Here is a 24,017-nt window from a genome sequence, read left to right as displayed (position 1 = left end):
TGTGTCATCGTGTTCACCTGTGATTAATGTTTCCTGAGTCAGTCACTCCGTTGCTTCTTCACATCTGTCTGACAGCAGCTCACTGGGTTCCCATCCAATCTGCAGCGTCTGACAGCCCCCTGGTGGTTGAATTATGTACTACTTCCTCTTATCTCGATACTAAGACGTTTTGGTCTTTGAACAGATCCTGTTTAGTTTGTATCTCGCCAAATTATGATTAGATTTGAGACATTAACTGTGAAACTATTTGCTGTGCCTTTCAATGATTAGAAAAGTTAATGTTACATCTAACCTTTCCAAACTAATTAATGTTTCAACTCAGTAAATTGGGATAGGCTTTTCGACGAGGCTTGTCAGATTAAAAGAATTGCTTGAAAATAAACTCTAAGAGGAATATCCTAAATTTAATATTCAGATGTTTTAACAAATAAAGATTGACAAACACCATAAAGGGGAAAAAAAGAGTTGTTTGAATAATGAAGTAAGGATTTTTGTTTTCATCTTAAAATCTAGGGGGGGAAATTAATCAACAATTTCTGAAACTATTAAATCTTAGTAACAAATTATACTTTTATTAATTTAATTATTAATGCAAATAAAATTGCCAAGAACATACCGTTACTTTTCGGTTATGTAGTCAATTTTAATCCTAAACACAGGTGAAAAGGGCAAAAAATCTGAGCGAAAAAAAAGCCAACTTGTCCTTTTCAAATGTACAGAGAGCCAAATATTATATTTACATGTTTTTCTTACATGGAAAATGCATAGTGGTTGTCATAACAATATTCTGGCACTGCTAATGTAAATAAGATTAGTTTTTAAACATCTGAACACAGCAAAAGGAAGAGAACCAAATTCAAAATTGTTTCCCAAATCTTTCCAACTTCATTTTTAATGACCTTAAAATGTATTTAAAAATGTTCAATCATAACATTTTTAAATACATTATTATTCAGTCTGAATACGGCATAATGATTCATTTTCTGTCAACTCAAAATTGTTACCGTTAATGTTTTTAGATCATTTAAAAACATGGTCTAAAATGGGGAAAAGTAAACGAGACATTTGTCCTGTGATGAGTTACCAGGCATGATGTCGGCATGTCGGCAGTAATCAGAAGACAGAAACTGAATGACCACTGTTTTATTGACATTGCTCCAAAAACTTTATACAAACCTCCCCCAATTCCTGACTTATTTGTCCCTCCCCCTCTTCAATACACACCATCCAATTAAAAATAAAAAAGGCCCTTTCTACTTCATATTAGCTTCTTCTTGGCATACCTTTATACAAATCAGAAAATTATTCAGTATTTATAAAAAAAAACAGAAACTGATTTGTACATTATTCCAGTCTAATCAACTGTGAAATCCAAACTTTCTGTGGTCGTGTTCGAACAGAACCCAGCAGCAAACTGAAAGCTTCAGAAACAAAGAAGGAAGAAATATAAGTGACTGTCAATAATAATGCAGAATAATGATAAAACTTTGGCTGAATTGTTTCATCTTCTGAAATATAAGACAAAAATGAAAATCCATTTTAATTGTATGCACCCGTTTCTTCTTAACTTTTTATTTTGCCTCAACAGAAAAAAAAAACAAAAACATAATTTAAAAAATATGTCCCTGGGAAAATATATGTCGAAACATTTCCTGAAGCTTCTAAATCCCGTTAGTAGAAATATTTACATCAAAGCTGGACAAACTGAGATATCCTCTAGCTCAAGTACACACCGACAGCTTCCATCATGCAGAGCGGGCGGATTGGATAGATGAAGACTGAGAAGTGATGCCAGAGTCTAATATTACATTTTGAAACAGGATGAAATCAATTCAGTAGGAGTAAAATGAAACTCATTACGACTACAAGCAGTTCAGAATTCAAACTCCCAGGTCAGAAATGCTAAATTATTGAGTTTCTTTCAGGCACTAATAGTCTTCCCTTTAAAAATTAAAAAGAAGAACTCAATTTTATGATTTCTATGTACAATCATAAAAAGAATATGAATCTAACATAAGTCCACACTTACAGATTGAGAGGCTGGCTGGTCCACTGGACACAATATGTAAATATAAAATACTACATTTCCAAGACAAAAAAAAAAAAAAAAAACTTCACAGGTTTTCTCATCGTTTTACTTTTTGTTGTGAAAAGAGAAATATAAAAAATTGAAAATGTGACATAATACAAACAAAATATCAACACTCATATTTACAGATATTAAATAACATAAAAAAACACACAAGAATAAAAGTGACAGCTGATCCACGAGGCAGAGTGTTTGACTCTCAAAATTAGTAAAAGATTTCAAACAGTTAACATCATAGAAAAAAAATCATCTTGATCACCTAACTTAAGTTTTTGTTTTTATATTAGTTTTTTTTTTAATTCAAAGAAAAATGGCAAATAAATATTTTGACGGCAAACAAATGGACATAAACTAAGGGTTGAACAAATCTGCAGGCTCAAATCTTGCGTTGGCCTAACTCTTGAACTCATTAAACAAATTGTTTCTGCTGAAACTCAATTTCATTCATATAGTGTATGTTTGCTGGGAAAACAAATCAACAAGACTCCTTTGTAAAAATGTATAACATCTACAAAAATAACAAAAAAACACCTCAGATTTTTTTTTTAACCAAATAGCGTCCGCCGTCATGCAACAGCTGTCAATGCTGTGTCAAATAATCAGATTTATGAAATACACTGTATTTACAACAAAATGTAAAGGCCTTTAAAGTTTCTTGTCTTTTTTCAGATAAAGGAACACGAGATTTCTGCAGTTTTATTGATCACAATGTATATAAATATGTACATCATGTCTCTATATGCCTAGAATCCCCCAAGACGAAAGTTTTAAACCCTGAAACCATTAAAAAAAACTCAATCCGTGACACTGAAAACATTTCATGTCCTGAAACCTGAATATAACCTCTAAACATGTAGATTATATCGCAATAACTTATTTTCTTAGTGACTTTAGTATGTCTGCAGGACCAAAGAGTTGACGGGTTTAAATATGCAACGTCCACAAGAACTTCAAAATGTGGCCCCATCAAACTGAACAGAGTCCGATAAAGAGTCAAATTTGATAAAGATTTGACTGTCAAAGGGAAATAACCGAGTAGTCTCTAAAGAAAACTGAAACTGATCAGTTTGATTCTCTTTCAATAGATCTGTGTATTTTTACAGTATTTTATTTGGTCCTGTCAGTACCCGTCGCTGATGAAATGCTAGATAAACTCACAGAATTTAACACAGTTTTGTTGGATTTTAAACGTCTCTGAAACCTTTTTTGCTTAGTGAAGAGATTTTAAAAAGATTTCCTTCGATTCTTCATCTGAGTCACCAACCTTCAACCATCAGACTCGTCTCTGTGTCTCCTCAGACGCCTTCTGATTGGCTGATCAAGTATTCAGGTGTTTGAGTTCGGGCGGGCAGAGGCTGGCTTGGAGAGGGGGATGAAGACGATGGATGGTGCTGGTGGCGCCCTCTGAGGGAGGTGTTGTTGCCGTGGTGATGGTGGGCACCGTGCTGGGAGGCGGGCGGAGGAGGGGTGGGGTCGCGAAGAGACGGAGGGACGGCAGAGGACTTTATGGGGACGATGCGAGTGTCCATGACCTCGCAGTCGACCTGCATCATCATCTCGTAGCCCTTAGACGAGTCGTAGAGACTCTCTGCGGAGGACGAGACCAGAAAGGTCAAACCCAGGAGCCAGGTCAGTAAACGCATCATTTACTGTTCTCCAGATGTTTTAGATATCCAGACAGACTAACCGTTAACAGACATGGCCGGCATCACCAGAGACATTTTAGGCCGGCTGGTTTTGTTGTGGCTGATGGCAGGAAGTAACAGGTGGTCCTGCAGGAATCAACACATTTTGATTGATTAGCATCTGATGTTTAAGATCTAAAATCATAAACTGGAACCGAAATGTTTTTAGTAGTCTCACCCTCCTGAAAGACACGACGTAGAACGTGTCTTCCCTGCGGTCAATGGCATCCAGGAAGTCGCTGTAGGTGACCTCAGGACCAGGAAGTACCCTCAGCTGACTGCAGGGGAACAAGAGCCAGAAGAAGAAACTTAAAAACTCAAACCAAAATATTAATATTCTGTTTACCGAAATGTAAGAACTATGGCAAAAATGTTCTGTTTAGTTCAAATCAAGCACTACGGATAAGGAAACATCTTTAAAAACATATAAAAAGATGTGATGGCCAAAGCTGCAATTCAGTAATAAGATGGAATCATTCAGAAATTACTGTGAACATATTTGATGTTTCCAGTCTCAGAAAGGAGAAACGTTTCTGCCTGTTTGTGTTATCAGAATGAGCAGAATGAGCTGCTGCTGAGAAAAAACTGATTCGTACTGAGAAACTGGTTGTAATATTTGTTAAATGAGATAATTCAACGTAGTTAAGCTCCAAAAGTATCAGTAATACATGTCCTTCCAATTCAGGATTTGATTACTTCAAAGTTCAACTTTATAAATTTAGAAGAAAACAACTGAATTTCTTGAATTTTATAAGATAATTTTGGTATTAATTATTTCTTTTCAGGTTTTTTGTACCTGTAGTCTGTCAAATGAAAAAAAAAAACTGTCTTCTTTACTCATAGTTAGGTCACCTTCTTAATAACAGTCTTGTTGTACCTTTCTATGGAGCGGTGAGCCTGGATCGGCAGATATCTGGAAATGTTTGCCTTCCTCAGTTGAGCTTTCTGTTTCAAAAGAAAGATACAAAAAGGGTTTGTCTTGATTTTTTCAAGTTAAATCCTTTACAACTGAAACTGTGTTTATGTGCTGCTGCCTTCCCTGGCTAAGAAAGTATTCTAAAGGAGATCTTAATGAGTCTTTTCCTGGTTAACAAAACTATTTTTATAAAGTAGATGAAATCTTAAAAATATGGATATTTCTCACCTGGGTGATCTTTGCTTTTTTGGCCGTCTTTGCTTTTCCTCCAGACTTCTTCCTGTCGATTTGATGTCGATGAACCCAACCTCTCAGCTCGTCTGCAAGCCTGGAGTCACAGAGATCTTTCAGTTTAAGTCGCTATGAAAAAAAAGTTGTTGTTTTTTTTTCTCATTTTTAAAAACTAGCTTTAGTCTGTCCACATGGATAATCTCATCAACAAAATGTGCAGCAGCTGCTCAGATTGAGCAAAAACAATCTGAGGAAGTCTAACTGAGATCTATCAAACCAAAGATGAACACATTAATGAGTTGCAGGTTGTGAAACAAACAGGCCTGTTTATGTGACTGATTTTTAACCTTTACTAATCAAATTAGAAAAGAGTAATTAGTGAACAAATACAGCAAAAGGTAATTCAAGTATTACTTGTCCCTGTGCAGTTTGAGGGGCTTAAACATTTGTTTACAAATTTCTCCTGAGGATGTGGTAAAAAAAATGAAGGCGTGATAAAACGAGATATTTCGAAAAGGGCAGGACTGACCTGAGAGACTCGGAGCGGTTGAACTGTCGGCAGTCTGAGGAAGTGAAGTAACGTTCGATGTCTGGCAGAACCAGATCCTTCATGTCACTGAACATGTCACTCAGGTTTCTGCCCACCAACCAGAAAATACAGGACAACGGTTAGACACTAGGAAAGCTGCTGGGAGCAATAAAATAAATAATCGTGCTTTTACTAAATGTAAGTCTGTGCTTTAAATTAAGATTCTTTAAATAAAGTTGGTAAAACTCCTGCAGAGAAACTCTATGTTCCACATGTAAGAAGTGAGGGATATGTTGTAGAAGCAGCTTTGTTGGGTGTCTAAATAAAATGCAGGTTTACCATTCTGGATAGCAATGAGTTACAACAGGGTGCAACAAACAACACAATGAGAACTGGGACACCAATATGAGAAAATGACCAAACAGCCTCATTTATCCGCTGCACAACAGAAAAAAAACAAGATAACTTAAGTAACCAAATCTAGCATTTGAGTTTTTAATGGTTGTTTAAAAAAAATAATAAATTGACCACTTGAAGAATTTATTCTGCAATGACTTTTGATCCTATCTTAAGTATCTTAAGTATTTATTGCAAAGTCCTTTGCAAAGTCCTTTGAAATATTAGCAATACAACAATATTTACACAATCATACATCGAGTAGCCCTTAAATAAGGGTCAATGTATTGCTAAAAAAAAAACTACATTCAGTCTGTGTTTGTTAGCATAAAGTGATATTGGGTTGTGAAAACAGTCGCCTTCAGTGTAATAGCTCGTTTTTTGAAACTTAGTGTGATTTCATTCATATAAAGTTAATCAAAATTTCACAGTGGAAGTTGTAGCCTCAGTTTATTCCCAGTCTTTTCACTGCATGTCAAGATAATGTGCTTACAGCGACTGATTTGCCTCACCGGAACTGATAAGACTCTGGAGCGTATCTCTCCGCCTCTCCTCCCTTCCACCGCTCGTCGCCGCCGGACTCCGGTTTCTCCGGTTTGTCCTCAACTTTCTGGAGAGGTTGAGGATCAGCCTGACGCTCCTGCTGCTGTTCCATCTCCAGCAGCCGGCGACCCGTATACGACACCAGATCTTCCTGCAGACCGGCCGACAGCTTCCTGTCTGTGATGCTGCAGCGATAAACACCAAAATCATTTCAACCTCAAATATAACCGTTGTGTGTTTTCCATATATTCCATACAGGACAATATAGTTTGTGCTTTTACTTTGTAAAAACAACAATTGGACACTGAATGACACAATAACAAGCTGAGATTTTAAACTAAATCATATCATCCTAATATTTTGAAGAAAGCCATGAGCGGATACCTGACGGGGCCAAAGCTGAAGGTGATGAACAGCAGAACCGCCATGACACACACTGCTCTCTTGTTGCTTGCAGAGTCGCCGCTCTGAAACACAAAGAACATAAAAATGGAAATTTTGCTTCACATATGCTGAATCTCAAAAATGTGTAAAATTAGCTTTCTATTTTGCAAACGTGTCCATTTTGCTATATACCGAAAGAAAACGCTTGCATGATTTATAGTTTTGTTGTTTTTTTAGTTTTTCTTAATCAACTGGATTAGCAGGTTTCTCTGTTTCTTGTGCGTTTTCCTGTCAGTCTTCAGGTCTTGTTATTCAAGTTTCCCTGTTTACCACATGCTTCTTCCTCTTCTTCAGGTGTGCAGGTGCAAAACCAACAGAGTAGAAGAAAAAGCTGCTCTCCATATGTCGTTTTAAAGACATAAAGATGCTTGCTCTTTGTTTATTTGGCCATTTTTAAAAACAGCTTAAATTCAGCTCTGCATCTCTTTTACACTGGACCTAAAAACAAACTTCTTTTAACTCTGCTTTTAACTGAATGGAGCAAATTTTATTACATATTTTTGTTTCCTATTATTGCAACTTGTTCTTTCTTCAAACCTGTCCATCCTGTCTCACCACCACTCACCTCCTTCACAGCCAGTCTCTCCCTCAGCGCCTGGTTCTCCCTGCGGAGTCGTTCGTTCTCCTGCTGAGCTTCCCTCAGCTGAGCCTCCAGGTTCTGCAGGTACTCCTTCTTTTTCTTTCTCGACTGGCAGGCAGACTCTCGGTTCTTTATCATCCTCTGTTGCCGCTTTAGCACCTTCATCTGTGCAAGGAAAATTTGGAAGAGGGAAGGAAGTAGGCAGAAATGACTCAGAATTCAAAATGGAAAAGAAATCAGCTAGACGAGTTAAAATCAGCAGCAGAGATCGAGGTCGGTAAACCTTTATCATGTGGATTTATAACTGAAAAACTGGATAGTTTTTTTTTCTCTGAGTGCCAAGCAAAAATGAAAAGATGTTTATAAACCTCTGAGTAATGAACTGTGGGTATTGATATTAGTTTCAGCACATTTACTGACAGAAAAAGAGCAAAACATTGTAGCCAGCCTTCAACCTGGCAGGGTTTTGTTTCAGCGTGAGTCACCGCATCCACCTACTCACATCAATGTCGTTGGAGTTGTTGCTGGGTAACGGCGTGGTCGCCGGGACGATGGGCTTGCTGGTTGAGGAGGCAGCTGGGCTGGAGCAGTGCTGAGGGATGCTGGGGGACACGGGCTCCATTTTGACAATAGCCGGAGCCGAACTGAGACAGACGGACGGAGAGAGGACGACTGGAGGGAGAAAGGCGCGACGTTAGCGATCAGACACAAAGCTAATTACTTTACCTGGAATTTAAAATCAGAGGACAAAAACTTTGGAATTTATCTGGTAGTTGCATTTGATTTCACATGAAAAATACTTGAAGATCTTCATTCTTTAACAAAATAAATAAGAAAATGTATAAATACGGCTAAAGGGACAATACTGTCCTACCAGGTCTGTTCTGATCCATGGAGGGCAGCCCCTGCAGTATGAGGGTCTTCGCTGGTGCAGGGTTTTGGGGGACAGGGAGTGTAGCAGCAACACACACCGGTCGGGGCTGGATGGGAGGTTTGGTGCTCAGAATGGTGCTGGCTTTTAATGTGCTTGGCAGGACTGGTAAAAAACACAAACATTTAGGTTATTTCACATCACAAAAAGATATATTCTGTAGCAGTTTCTCTGTGTTGTGCACCACTGTTCTGAAATGCTTTCCTCCTCGAACACACTAGATGAAATGACTAACTACTTTCTCCAGCATGTTATTGAGTTCAGAAGAAGCTTTTTAAATCAGTTCTCCCTCAACATCAAGTGTGAAGAAACAAGAAAAGGTGGAGAACAGTTGGTGCTACAACTGGAAATGAAAACAAGCAGTTCAAAACAAACTTTTTACAACTTCATGTTGTATAATGTTAGCAAATGTCATATTTTAACAAACAGGGCCTTTGATAACGTCATAAATCAGAACATATGATTGTACTGGTCACAGAGTGACTTCTCAGCCACTCTGTTTATTTGGGGTTAGAGACCACAACTAAAATCCACAAAACTTTAGTTTAGATGCACATAAAATGATCACAATTGCCTATTTCAATAATTAGACACCAAATATATGTTAATATGCAAAGAGAAAACGGTCTTGTCACTACCACAGAGCCTAGCCTCAGGAATGAATAAAAATAATTTGCATGATAGGAACTAATCAGTCATTCGAAAAGGGTTCTAATATCAAAGCTTACTAAGGAGACAGCAGCTTCAGGTTGGTAACTTTTCTCTGATTCTCAACACCAATCTTGATCTCGTTTTCAACGTTTTCTTTTCAAAATAATTCCTATGATCCTTGTCCCAACGAGGAAATGTCTGTTTTTACTGGGTATAAAATTCCTAAAACGTAGCATAGCTCATAAATATACATACACTTTATAAAACAAGACAACTGGGCAGATGGAACTATGCAATAACTTAGAGATCCTTCATGCTTTCATTAAAGCTAATTTGGAGTTACCCAAATGCCGAAGGCCTTTCAGTGTGAAGACTAGAAACGTTCCATTTATCCAAAACTCTGTATTCGGTTACAACCCACCACAGACCCTTCTTCTTCTTTAGAGGAGTTCCCACACCTATACAGTACTCCCACCATTGTGTGGGGGCTGCCCCAGGGTCTGTGTGCAGAATACCTCCACAGATGAGTGGAGGGTAAACCGAGCTCTCTATTCAGGCTCTAGCGCTGACAGCTCGCAGATATGTGCAGAGAAAAAAGAAAAAAACTGCCAACACTAAGCACGAGTGGAATATCCTGTTTTCAGATTTGCATGAACAAAAGGTGTGGAGTCCTAATGTAATGCTTGTCTCGTGCTTCTTATTGTGTCAATATAGAAGAATATTGGAGTAAACGCTTCAGAAGGAGCCGCATACCTGCAGTTTGTGTCTGTATTCCATTGATGACTGCTTGGACAGATGTTAATGGTGCCTGCAGCTGAGTCTGTGTCATTATTGGAATCTGGGACTGGGGTGGGGGTACTGCTGTCGTTGCCACGGTTACCTCCATCGTCCCCAGCGGAGGAGACAGTACGTCTCCATACATGTACGGAGGAGTCGGAGGGTTTTCGGCTTTAATTGTAACCTGGAAAGAAGATGGGACAATAAGTTTGTGTTCTTCCCTCACAGTCAGGTCATTACTGTAAATAAAAAAAATTCTTAATCATTCACCTGGTTAAGTAAAGGTTAAATAAATAAAAATAAATAAAGATTACCTCTTTACACTATTACTTTGAAATATATCTTCAGTTATTTATTAGTTTCCTTTAATATTTTTTTTTTATTCCTTTATTTAACCAGGTAAACCCCATTGAGATCCAGATCTCTTTTTCAAGGGGGACCTGGGCAGAAGTCTGCAGCAAATATTAAAAGATAAGCATCCAAATCATGACACAAACAGTTCCGTTGGTCTATTTGTGTGATAAAACAGCCTCCTCAATCATCTGAAAAATCCCACCTGTGGGTCAGGAGACGAGGTCGAACAATCTGACTCCAGTGAGGAAGCAGGAGAGGGAGGCTCAGCCTTGACCTGGAACACTGAACAGAAACAACATAGCTAGTGGAAACACTGTGAAAACATAATGTGCAAAGATTAGATTAGGACAAACTCAGCTTACACATTTCCACCGGGAGCGGCTCCGTCAATGTCATCTCATTTTTTATCACCGACGTGTTTCCTAAACAGAATCGAAACAAGCACACAAACAGAGACGGATGTTGTGATATTAAACAACAATATGACTGGATAAATAAAGCCCTTTAAATGCAATTAGATACTTGCACCAAACTTAATGTTAAATGAAGAGCAAAAACCTTTCAAAATGTTGCTAAATTAAAATGTTGCCCTTAAAGGAAAGCAAAACAGATTTTTAAGTAAATATCAATGGATTTCTTCAGTTCTGCCAAAAATAATAACATTTAATAAACATGTCGACATAATTAAAACCTGAAGCAGATTCTCTCTCTTAATGCTATGCCTGAATCAAAATAATTGGTTTTGTCCAAAAGGTAAAAAGGTAAACTGTACATACACCTCTCGGGTACAATGAGCTGCATAAAGCTGGCTCATGGAACGAAAGGCAATGATTTCTGCAAAATCAATGATCTCAACTGAGCTTCCTGAGTCAATCTTTTTTCCATTTTGTATGATCTGATTTGATAACTTTTAATACAGTGATAATGTCCACCTTATATTTAATTCTTTGTTGGCTTTAAATTAAATGAAATTATTTCATTTGAGAATAAAATAGCACCATGTTAGGAAAACATTGCAGATAGTGGGCAAGACATCTGTTGCCACCACTACAAAAAATAAATAAATCTACTGCAGGTGTGAGCATCAATTATAATGAAAAAGACAATCCAACAGGCCAAATATTATTATAGATTTTATATACTTTAATTTAATTAAATATCATCATTAACCAAACATTTTATTCAAGCAGTCTTCTTGGATTATAGTTGTAAGTTTAGAAGTATCTATACTTGATGTATAGCAGGTGAGTAGTTAAATTCCTGAGAAGATTTTTTGTCTGTATTCATAAGTTTCTCAGACAAAGGAAAGCAAAACAGCACTAGATTCAGTAAATTGAGCTTTGCTGGCTCTCTGCAAGAAAACATGAAAGTGAGAAAGTTACATCTTGTATGGATAAATAATGAATAAAAATGTCACGGATCCTTTAATTTGAATTCATTTGGGATTTCAAAGAACCATGCAACCACATAAACAACACAAGCAAGCTTAAACTGTTCAGCTAGTATGTTTTCAATTAAAAACAAGTGGTTTTGAGTATTAGAGTTGTTACGTTTTTATTTTCACACTGAAGCCTACAGGATGAGGAGACCTGCAGATGTAGACAGAGTGACTCTGCTTCTAAAAGCTGAAAGTTTCCACAGGCTGAGGACAAAGCGTCTCGTGTTGCAGAGACGACTGATCCGTGAACCCAAAATGCTAAGCGATGTGATCCAAGGGCCTCGAGGTGAGAGCCACAGGCGACCGGACGGCGTGTACCTGTGAGAAGGTTGTCGTCAAGGTATCGCCATGGCGACGTGCGGTTATCAGGATCGAGGGTGAGCACCAGGTCATTGTCAAACTGTGAGGAGAGGTTTGAGAAAGAGAGAGTGAAGTGGAAAAAGTCAGGAAACGTGTCCAAACAACTGCAGGGTTAGTGTGTCTGAGTGTGTGTAACTGAGTGTGTGTGTGTGTTTGTGTTACTCAGTCAGGCGACACACACCATCTGCCTGCACTGTGCCCTGACCATTCATCTGTGTGAGCTGCTGCTTCGACAACCTGATTATAATTGTATATAAACGCAAGAGTTTCACTCACACAAGAGTTTGTTACCAATGACTTCTGTATTCTGTATAGTTTTCTGCAGCTGCACCGGATGGTTACAAGCATTTAAAAAGAAAATCTCTGCCTAAATAACTAAGTCTGTGGATACATAAACTTAAAATTTGGGAATTGACAACATTTACATTATAATCGGGTTTAAAGAACTCAATGACATGATGCTGTAACCCTTACAATGCAGACTGAGTCAGCAAACTGCAAAGAGATTCCATCAAAACTATCACTAAACCAGTTCCTCAGAAAACTGAAAACTGTCAGCACTTTGTTTGACTTTTCAGCCACTCTGTTAATAAAAAAAACAAAGCACAAGATGTTAACTGTACAGGTTTAACCAGGATGTAGCTCGGCACTGACCAGGAACAAGAATCCATGCCAAATCCAACACCTTCAAGCATTTGAACACATCCTGAGCAAACTAGTGAAAAATGTCAAATGTACAAGTAATTTCCCACTTAGTTTGTTAAAATATTCAACCTTAGAAACTTCACTACTGTGCAATAAAATGTTAAAGCAGATTCATAAAGCTATCTTTCAAAGATAATGCAAGATTAACATCTAAATGATATTGTTCCTTCCTTTGTTACATTTAGTCTCTACTCCTTCTGAAAGAAAAATACTTTGATAGTTGGCAAATTTACATAGCTGAAAATAAGGAACATGCCAATACAACAGAAAAATTCTAGTGTGTCAGCAATTTAACAATGTTTCTACATAAACTTCACTTTTCATATAAAATTCCAGTCAAATTTGTCTGCTAGACAAACACAAACATTTATTTTTAACTAATTACTTACAATTAAAATGTTTTTACAACAATGAGCATTATACTTATTGTTATTATACTATAATTGATATTCCCTTTTTATATTTTCAGAAAGGAAAAACCTGAGCATCAAAGACCTGATATGGTCTTTGATAGACCATATCAGGTCTATCAAAGACAGACCTGATATGATTTGATATAAAACAATCAAGTAGAACAATTGAAATTTTTGCAACTTTTTGTGAATAACTAAACTTTCATGAACTAAACCGTAACTAAACAGTCAGCAGAAAATGCATTTCTATACTGTCAGACAAAAAATAAAATAAAATTACAAAAGGTTAACTCAAAATATAGCCTTCACTAGAGTAAAAGCTAATGTCCTTGTTAGAATAATTAGAACAAAAAAATATTAAGAACAGCTAAACAATAAGAGGACACATTCTGGTAAATCTGGTTTTTTGCACTTGTTATCTATCCAATAAGTTCTTTTTTTCAGGAAGTAGAGTTAATCCATTTGATTCGGTGAAATAAAACTGAGCTGACGAAGTCTGATTAAATTATCCCGTAAAAACTGATGCACCTGGACGTCATTTAAAAACATTAATCTGTAACCATGGTTCTGTTCTCTTCACTTGATTCCTTTGTGACACAAATTGTGCAGAGAAACTTGCTTTTTTCACTGGTCTAACAATCTGAACTGTCAAACTTACTGTCATTTTTTTTTTTTATAATATCTCTACATTATATGGAGCAGGAAACATTCATATCTCTGCCCCTAAATTATAATTCAAATTATTTTTTCTCATTAATCCTAAGAGAATTATTCGTACTAATATTCTTTGTATCAGTTTTAACGAGAGTGTTAGTCAATTCATCCAAGTTTAGAGAGTACAGAGTGAATTATCATTTAGAAGGGCTCAAATTGAGCAATGAATGCTGAGTGTCAGCTGCAGTGAAACAAAAGCTGCAATGCATAGACATATTTTCATGACCGTACCGATGGTTCGTATTTCAAGCCTTGACTGAAGTCCCCGTCCTCTCCTTCCTCCATGCTCTCGCACTTGAACAGGCAGGCATCTGCAGAGGAGACAAAATGTTCAAAACATCAGCAAAGAGCAGGGAACAAAACTCAGGGGCAGATGATGAAGCGAAAAACAAGCTGGTCCAAGACCAGAGGAGAGTCAAATCAGCCATTTTATTTGCATCGCTGAACATGTAAAAACAGTACTTGGGAACACTACCGAAACATCACCAAAAATCATTCAATCCAACAAGAAGGCAACACTTTGAAAGAAACAAAATTGAGACACAAACAGATTCAGTCATGCATCAGTTTGACTGAAACTGCATGCAAATGTTCTTTCACAAGTTAAACCTCAAAACACAATTAGAGGACAGCAAATAACAAAAATTTTATTGTTAGCCTCAAAGATTTTGATCTAGATGTTCAGTCTTCTCACATAAATGAGTTGAAAGAACCAGGAGCATCTTTGTGACTTTCTGCCTGGCAAAACCTGAAACATGTATAAATAGGTCTGCAACAGCCAGTTGAAGCATAATGTTAATTCACAGTTTAGAACTGCATGAAACAATTTAGAGACAGAATCCAGTTCAGTGAGTCATTTTAGTTTTTACCATTTCATCTGTTTTCAATAGTACCAAATTAACGTTTTTGCTAACAATTACTAGCTAACAGTGACAATAAACATGTGATATTCTCAATGTTTTTTACTTCATATATTGTTTTAATTTTCTAACAGAATGTTTTTTCTATTATTTTGTTGCAGATATTTTAATTCTATATGGATAAAATATTTTTTTTTTCCTTTGCTCAGAATCTGAATTAACAAATGAGTTGTTTATACAAACTGTGATGGCTGAATGGATGTACAACGTTCCCTCTCACATGTTAAAAAGCCTTCGCTAAAGGAATTTGAGAAGAATCAGATAAACGCTTATGAACTAGATTCCTCCAGCAAGAAGGAGGAGAAATCTGTGAGGTGACACAAGTATTTTAGAAAGTTACAATGTTCACTGACAGCAGCCAAACTAAATCTCAGGCAGAAGATTAACAATGTAAATGTGTTTTTTAATATCTTTATCAAACTCGGTGGCAAAATAAGCTACAATCTACAGAGATATTACACATAAATGTGTCAACTACGAATCTTTATGAGATCACATCAGGAGATATGAAGACATGTTTCTATTTAGTCTGGCACACAAGCGCTGTTGTTTGTAAAAAAGCTAATTTTATGCCTCATTTACAGGAAACAAGCAAAGTGGTAGAAAATGGTACTTCTCCCATCATGCTTTGCATTCTCTGATGAGCCACACACTGGACTTTGAAACTGAAATAAAAAGGGGACACTTCAGCTTTTACTGTGACATCAGATTCTGTTACGGAGAAAGAAAAATCAAAAGAAACATTTTTTAAATCAGTTTTAAAATTCCATAGGCAAATGATTATACTTACTGAAGTGAATTTACATTAACAAGTCAAGTAATTGATAAAAGAAAAGCATCTGTAAGGTTTTAAGTCTTTTCCTGCTTATTACATGAAAGAAGTCACCTTTTTGAGCTACTGAAAAAAGAATAAAGAAATGCAACATAATCTATATGATCTCGCTAAAAAGCAGAAAAAGATTGTTCCTGAACTTTAACTTTTCAGTGTTGCAAGAATTTGAGATTGCAGGAAATCGTAAATGTGTCTTCTGAAGCAGTTCAACTCAACCTACTTTCTGCCAGCCGTAAGTAATGATTCACCTACCCTTAACCTAAATCTAATCACGTTTACTACTTGACTGGAAGGGGCGAGAAATAGCTTTGTCCTTCGGTCCACAGTGAGCCATAAAACTGCTCAGTTTACTGTCAAATTTACCTAAAAGATCTGAGGTGGAGCGGGCAGACAGAGTTAAACAGAGAAAACATATCAAGTCTAAACTTTAAGCTGCAATCGCAAACAACACCTCAAAAAAAAGTCTCAAACACATCTACTGACTGTTCATTAGAAACTGTCAAAACCACCAACTAAAAATAAACATGACTGATATCAATCAGCACATTGGTTGAGACGTGGTGGAGCCGACTGCTACAGTCTACATTCACACTAGGTGGGAAAAGCAAAGTATTTCACCACAGGAGGGTTAAATGTAGGCCCTTATGAGATTCTCAGTAAAAAAAAATAATAATAATAATAAAAAGACCTTAAGTAAAAATACCTCAGTATCACAGTATTTACACTATATTTATGCATAGCATTAACGCATTTCTTTTTATTTAATGCTAAAACAGAAATAAATAAAACATAAACATAATCTAAAATGAGTGTTGAAATGCCTGTTTTAAATTTAACTATTTTGACTTTTTTGTCATTCTGCTGTTTATAAAACAACATAAAGTGCTACAAGATGATGTCAGCTGGTTAATTAGTCAAACTATCCGTTTTGTCTAAATTTGTCTTTCTTGTAAGCTATGGAAAACAGTAGTAGCCTTTATTCAGCCAGCTGACCAGCAGTCTGCAACAATAGGTGGGGAAAGGGGCAGAAGGATTGATCTACATCAAACTAAAGAAAATTTTGGTAGCTACAACTCTCTTTAGCATTTTATTACAACCACTTTAAATTGTAAAAATAAGTCAAAGAAACAATTTAGTGGTTTTTAAAACATCATTTTCTAATAGTATAACCAGCTCATAATAATGATATTGAACTGAAGTCTAACACATATCAATAAAGACTAAAATATTTTCTTTAAATTGCTGATTAGATTTTAGTTTTGGCACAAGATCTAAATTTTACACATCTTTTAAGCTCACACCTGAACTTGAAACGAATTATTGAGATGTTAGATATTACTGACTGTCCTGAAAACACATTGATGATGAGACAAAACTGGATTAAAATTTGGGCTAACCTGCTAAAAGAATGTTAGCATCACAACAATAAATTGTATGTTCTTCTCCCAGCAGCAGTAAAACCATGGCTTAGTTAAAAGAAATATTTAACCCCATGCTAAGCAATTTATTTCCAAATTGTTTTACCAAAACCACTACAGGAGTATATTTCACATGTTACAGCTGCAAACATGATTAGAAATGTGTTATTCTGACTATTAGCAACTAAACGTCTGCAATCTTCAGTGATGTTTTGATAAGTATTGTATCATTAAAACACAGTGATAGATTGTAGGAAATAGTGGGAACTCTTCTTGAACTAAGAATAGGTTTAGATGAAAATCATGTCAACAAGAGTCAATAAAGCGGCAATTTTAAAGGGAAAAAGTTAGAGGAGGTTATGTAAAACGTGCGATCACGTTCCCAGCCAGTGTGAGGATGATAAACAGCTACGTCCGGGTTAGATGATTGAGGAAGCAAGTTCAGAGTAACGCTAAAACCGCGTGCAACACGTATCACAATGAAAACCAACTTAAATATAAATTACAGTTGTAAGACTCGGGAATAAACATTAAAAACGTGTAAAACTGAAATGAAAATCTTGTAACGCCCTGTTGGCCTCGCCTCGGTGCAGCAGTTAGCGCACCCAGTTAGCTTGTAATGACAATTTTAGCCATTTATCTTTATTTATAGACGGATTTAAAAGTGTCCTTACCCCAATCTTCGCTCGTCAGTAGGTTATCAGCGAAGAATCGGCTGTCCAGATCAGACAGTAAATCCGCAGTCATCGCCACAAAGGCGGTGTGTGTTTGGACAGCAGGAGTCTGCAGTCAGACGTGATAACAGCAGCTAAACAAACATAGACTAGATAAAACTCTTAGCTTTATCCTCAAGCTAACGCGCTAATACTAGATTTGGCTACCATTTGCGACATGAAGTAATATAAGTTTTTTTAATCGAGTAGAAAACTGGATTTTTTTCATGCCCTCCAGTCAAGTTATCGATCCTTCGTTTCGTTTTGCATATGACAGACTAGGAAACGCATTTTCCAGAAGGTTACCGCCTACTTTTGTTGGTTTACCCAATGAGAGTAAAGAAGGCTCTGATCGACGTAGATAAGAACCAATGAAATTGCCGAAAGACTTTGATTGGGCAGTTAGTGAACCTATTGTTAAACAGGAGCCTGTGGGACATCCCTTTAAAGAGGATTCCGTCCAATAAGATTGCGGATTTTTGAGTGACAATAACACAGAGCCAAACAACGCGATAATTTCCAGTGCAAACAAAAATAGTTATGAGAAGTCTCACGTGGATTCAAGCATTGTAACAGAAAAGCTGGCCTGTATCAGACTAGAATGTTTTCCAAACATTCATTGTCAATTTTAGGAAAAAATTAAACATTTACAAAACATTGATTTTTATGGGATTAGGACCAGTTTTGAAATGCTCTGCATGTGCCCGGCTGGAGCTGTTACATAACCGAACAGGGAAGAGGTGGTTATACTAAAACTTTTGCTTTTTCAGTGTGGAAAGGGTAATCTAAAAATCAATTTCAGTTAGGCAGAAGGTGAATCATGCACTGTAAAATCACAGTGGCTGTTGCTTCATCAGAGGGGGAGTTTGTTTGAAAAAGTAAGACACAGATTCAATTTTTGAGTTTCCATAAAAGTAAAGTCCAATACATTTTAAAAATCATTTTGAAATTTGAGATTTGTGCATCATATTTTAGTATGCATTAGATAGTTGTTTTTGACTTACCATTTTCAAAAAATAGAAATTTCATTTGTTGTCTTATTGTAGGGTATCAAGTGTAAAATGGAAGCATGCATATGCAAATTGAGGCTAAAAAAAGTCTAAAAACTGAAACTGTACAGTAAGAGGAGCGCAAGAAAAAGAATACTATTCAGTTATTAAAAATAGCACACTCAAATCAAAAGAAATTTAGGATAATTTTCTTTCAGAGTGTATAATATGTGTATATTTGTAAATTGAAAACAGGAACAGAGAAATTGAAAATGGACTGTATAAATAACAGCAGTAATTTTGTGAAATGAGAAAAAGTGAAAATAACAGCAGTGAAGAAAACATTTAATGAGTTTGACTGTTTTTGGGAATAGTGATGAAGTCTAACAGCTGGTGGGAGAGAGGATTTGTGATAATTCTTTGTGCACCTAGGATGCAGAAGTAATCACTAAAACGGTTTTAGGGATAAATGTAATACATTTATTATTTTTTTAAGCATCAATACTTCTCTCTGAAGACAAAAAAAATCAGATAAGACATAGTAAATCTTTAAATCATTGCAAAAAGAAAGAAAAACTGTCAATTTAAGGCCTTAAACACATTTCTCATCTTAACTTATTCCATAACCAACAATTGGATGTTAAGACTCTTGTGTGTTTGTGCTGTACTTTGCTGCTATTCTCTTCTTTATCATATTTCCTTTACAGTTTAGATATTTTTACTGTCTCTACACTATGAGAATGTGAATTCCTTGTTTTTGGACACAAGTTTGGCTGAAGAAGCTAATTTTGATTCTGACTTCTGTTCAGAAAGTGTGATGATGCTAATCATCCGTGAAGTTATTTGCAGCTGTGGTTGCTCATTATTTCATGTTCTCTCTAGGCACTTGACTGGGCACTTGCACTTGAGACTCTCTCAAATAAAGCAAATATTCTTGCCACTAATATTTTTCATATAGATTTTATTATTGGCACAGAACGTATCTGAACTTTTCTCTCCTGGATGAAGACACTCTTAACTCTTAACTTTTATTAACATAGAGGCTGCTTTGAACCAGGGTCCTGGTGTTTTGGTGATTGATTGCTCTGTCTTCCAAACCCACCAGAGGCAGATGGCCTTTCAGACTGAGCCAGGCTCTGCTGGATGTTTCTTCCAGCTAAAGGAAGTTTTCCTTTCCACTGTCACCACATGCCGGCTCAGAATGAGAGATGGCTGCAAAGTTAACAACATCATGCAATCAACTGTCACTGTCACTATGTACGTTCATTTCCTGTCAGACATCACTTGTTTTGATGCCTATGATCCTTGTTGTCCTTTGTTGCATCCTCTGTTTAGGTCAAGTGCAGTTATTTTTTATTTATGGATTTCTTGGTATCTTGTGTTTAGATTCATGAATTACATAATTTATTCTCAAAATGACATCTTGTTTTAATTGGATACATTTACATAGTCAGCCTATTATTTCATGTCTTTCTTGTCATCTATGTCCATGGCGTTCTTCAAACTCCTTTATAATTTAGTGGTTCTGTTTGTGATTGGTCACCTTATACCTACATATCCACAGACAGAAAACCCAAGAATACTTTCAGAATTAATTACTTAAATCTTAAAGTATAGCCTGAAAGCCATGATTAGAGTTCAGATTCCCATTTTCCCAGCCTCTAATGCTCAGATGTAAAAGGTCTCAGCTTGAGGAAGAGGAAGGAGGACAGAAGGAGGACAGAAGGAACATGTGGAAAAAAAGACTGAGACAGACAGAAGGTTCATTTTTCCTGACAAACCGGCAACAGTACCTCTGCCCTGCAGTCATATTTTCTGTTGTCTTGTGGTGAAGATGCTCAGGTTTGTGATTTTCTGTCATGTCTGGTTCCTGATCCCTGATGTGATCGACGGTGTTGAAAACTCCACAGGTACAGACAGATCTCTGTTTTTTTTATACTTCTAAATACCATTTATATTGATCATACAGCTAATAATGTGTGCTCATAATGGATCACAACACTTGATGATGAACAATTGATATTCAGCTTTATTGTGTTACTTTTTCCATGGTGATTTCAACTGATTAAATTCATAAAATCTCCCATAAAGAATTACAATTTTAGTTCAAATATTTTATCATGTGTAAAAAATTACTAAAGCATATTGAATAACTACCTCGTTTGTAATGCCATTAGAATTATAATATAATTATATGAAACAGTACAGAAAAAATGAAGGTCTTACAAATATTATTCTGTATTTTTTTGTCAATATTGTTGAAAAATATTTCACATTTATTTATTTATTTATTTATTTATTTATTTATTTATTTATTTATTTTGAACACCAACATGTCCCAAAGTTTTGTCACAATTTTCCAGTACAGTTATTATTTTAATCTTAGTGGATGACAGTGAGCATGTTTCCATGAGATAAAACAGGAAGTGCAAGCAAGACAGGACACAAGGCTAAAAGTTGACTTCCAGTAAGGTGTGACTGTCATAGTTAATATTAGAGTCATCCAGATAAACTACTAAAATTATAAACTAACATTTGAGTGAGTATAATAATTTTTTTTTCCTTGTAATTTGGAGGGAATCTCAAGAGCTTCAGTTTGCTTGTCTCAAAATAATGTTCAAATTCAAAAATAATTAACTGATCACAAATAAAAACTAAATGTTTTTTCATTTAATTTTAATTAAGTTTGAAGCAAAACTGAATTTTTTTAGTTACTACATACATGTATGAATTTATTGAAAATTGCAAACGCCAGAGTAAAATAAATGATTTTCATAAGCAATAAGAGCAACAAACTTATTTTTAAATTGGAACATAAATATAATAATGGTTTCCAACTCAGATCTTCAGGCTAAGAGCTTCAGGTTTTTGGCCAGTCTCTCTCCATCAGAAGTGATCCGGGTTTCCGTATTGGAGGGTCATCACGTGTGCTTGCCATGTGGGGGGTTTGCCGGCTCCAATGTGATCTGGACTCATCAGAACCAGAGGATCCTGGTGACACGGCAGAGCAGCTACCAGACCAACCACGACCGTCAGCATTATGTTCTGTTGGGTGATGGTGGTCTCTGCATGCTGAAGCTCGAGGACTCAGACAGTGGAGAGTATGAGTGCAACCAGCGGCTGGTGGCTGAGCTGCAGGTGCTCACAGGTATGATGAGAATGCAGCAACAGTGTTAAATACCAGCTAGGACATCCTTACTATTGTATATGAGAAGCTATGTACTCCTGAACTGTACACTGCATTAAGTGGTAAAAACTAAAAGTCAGTCATCATTCTGCTTCTGACCCCCAGGACATGACTTCACTGTATCTACAGGCAGGACGCTTCTGCTTCCCTGCAGAGGCTCCTCTAAGTCTAAACACAAGTGGTTTAGACAGAGAGAAGGGCAGAAGGAGGAGGTTATCTTCACCCGTTTCAGAAATGGTACAGGGAAAGCAGAAAAAGACGCGAGTCGCCTGAGCTACATAAATAACGCACTGCAGATCACAAAGCTGCAGCCAGGGGACGCTGGAGAGTATCTGTGCAACAGAGTTCTACAGGCAAAACTCACCGTCCTGGAAGGTAGCACGGTCAAATGTTTAACTGGTTATTTTGTCCAAAATTTTGGAGTAAGAGCAAGAAAAAATAAACAACTGAATTATTGATGATGAAAACTGAAACATAGATTTTATAGTCTTTTTAAGTAACCTGATTCTAACTGTTATTTTTTCTGTAATTATTCTTTGTTTTGTATTTGCAGAACTATTTATCTTTGCTTTGATTTGCAATTTCTGGTTCCTTTTTAAGTAATTGATTAGAAATATAAATAGTTTATATTTTTTAAATACAATGCGTTCCATAGAAATGTAAATTTGTAATTCTCGATGATTCCACCTTTAAATAAGGAAAAATAAATTGAGGTCAGTGTTTAAGCACCAACAAAAGGATTTGAACAGAAAAGACATACAAAATGTATAAATAAATAATTTCTAAATGACATTTTTGTTGTCAGTATTGACAGCAAAATGTATTTAATTACTTACTCATAATGCTTGTCAACTGGTAGATTTTAAAATATGAAAACTACATTTCAGAGCATCCTGTGCCAGACAGCATCCCGTCATCTACCACAATAAGAACAATCTCAGCTGTGTCAGGTAGGTTCTCCTTTCAAAATCATACATTCAGTCTGTTTATTATTTTTTTTAAAGACACAAAAGAAATTCTGCAATGCACAGATTTTTACATTTTGTTTTTGTTTTTAGTTGTGTTTGAAACACAGAACCCACCAAAGAAGAGACCAGAGAATGGTCAGCCACACACAGTTAAGAGCAATAAGAAATCATCTCAGTATTATTCTGTGGTTTAATGATCACTGTTTGTGCTTGTTTTTAGCTCTGCTGCTGGTCGCTGTCATTGGTTTGGGGTTAATGATTGTCCTGATCACTCTAGTCTGTATTTTCCTCACCAGCATGAAGTGCAGAAAGAGGAGGAGACACAGATATGCAGGTGTTTATTTATGCATTATTTGGTTATTTATCTGATTAATCTTCACTTTACTTTAATTCAGTTTTGGCTTTGAGGATGAATAGTAATGTTGTAAAAAGATAATTACAAGTAATTATAACCAGAAGTGTGATACTAATATGGCCATTAAAGCCATTAATCATGTATTTAGGAGCTGAGTCACTGGCTCTACCCTCTATTCAGCTCAATGTTTGATTTAACAGACATCTAGGAATGCAAATCTTGAGCAGAAGCCTTCAGTTTACCTTTTCTTAAAGGCAGATTAACAGCCATCTGGATAAAGATTTTAATCAGCTAATTCCTAATTCACTATATTAGGAATTCACTATTAATATAGTGAATTGAGTTACTACAGGTGACATTTTATGAGCATTGTGCATTCTCTTCATATTCTTACATATCCTGAATTCAGACGTTTCTCTGTTGTAGCAAAAAGACGAGAAGAGACTGAGCTGCAGCTGTGGATGACATATAACGCCCAGACTGGTACGTAAATAACTTATATCTGCTAAAGGGAAGTAATTTTGTCATTTAATTGATTCCTTTTATTTGGCTGCAGAGTATGAGGTGTTTAAGCGTCCGTCCCTGCAGGATGACACCATCCACTACGCCTCTCTGGGCCGTCAGAGCTGGAGCCAGAGGCCCAGCTGGTCTCCACCCGATCAGAGCAGCAGTAATGTGGTTTATTCTTCAGTCATCACCAGACCTGCAGCCAAACACACTTTCTCCTGATCCAGATTATTTCTGCCATTCTTTGTCAAACAACACTGAGAAGTCTTTGACTCTGTGTCTCAATTATAACTTTTAGCATTTGATTAAAGTTGTTACAACATAAAGCACAGAAATATTAAGTTATTTTCTTTATCTCCTTGAGACCTTATA

General features: G+C 36.4%; 2 protein-coding genes across 2 annotated transcripts; one reads left to right on the top strand and one right to left on the bottom strand.

Annotated features, from left to right (window-relative positions):
* Positions 1-1,128: 1,128 nt before the first annotated feature.
* Positions 1,129-17,925, bottom strand: atf6b (activating transcription factor 6 beta). The gene is made up of 17 exons (XM_015007255.2): positions 17,601-17,925; positions 13,988-14,067; positions 11,883-11,964; positions 10,489-10,548; positions 10,329-10,408; positions 9,749-9,956; positions 8,288-8,449; positions 7,916-8,085; positions 7,399-7,578; positions 6,774-6,856; positions 6,359-6,574; positions 5,451-5,558; positions 4,919-5,018; positions 4,652-4,719; positions 3,953-4,052; positions 3,777-3,861; positions 1,129-3,677 (listed from the first exon to the last, which is right to left on the bottom strand). Exons 1-17 carry the CDS (start codon positions 17,671-17,673, stop codon positions 3,385-3,387), a joined length of 2,148 nt encoding a protein of 715 aa, XP_014862741.2. The 5' UTR covers positions 17,674-17,925; the 3' UTR covers positions 1,129-3,384.
* Positions 17,926-20,386: 2,461 nt separating this feature from the next.
* LOC106929979 (uncharacterized) lies at positions 20,387-23,980 on the top strand. Its single transcript, XM_015007256.2, has 8 exons — positions 20,387-20,538; positions 21,471-21,776; positions 21,921-22,190; positions 22,703-22,765; positions 22,874-22,918; positions 23,004-23,117; positions 23,565-23,621; positions 23,695-23,980. The coding sequence occupies exons 1-8, from the start codon at positions 20,463-20,465 to the stop codon at positions 23,865-23,867; spliced, it is 1,104 nt and encodes a 367-aa protein (XP_014862742.2). The 5' UTR covers positions 20,387-20,462; the 3' UTR covers positions 23,868-23,980.
* The last annotated feature ends 37 nt before the right edge of the window (positions 23,981-24,017 follow it).

The sequence above is a fragment of the Poecilia mexicana genome, unplaced genomic scaffold (assembly GCF_051168715.1).
Source record: "Poecilia mexicana isolate PSO_F unplaced genomic scaffold, ASM5116871v1 scaffold_11, whole genome shotgun sequence".
Taxonomy (NCBI): Eukaryota; Metazoa; Chordata; class Actinopteri; order Cyprinodontiformes; family Poeciliidae; genus Poecilia; species Poecilia mexicana.
Note: the sequence above shows the minus strand (reverse complement) of the source record. Positions and strands in the feature narration are given on the sequence as shown.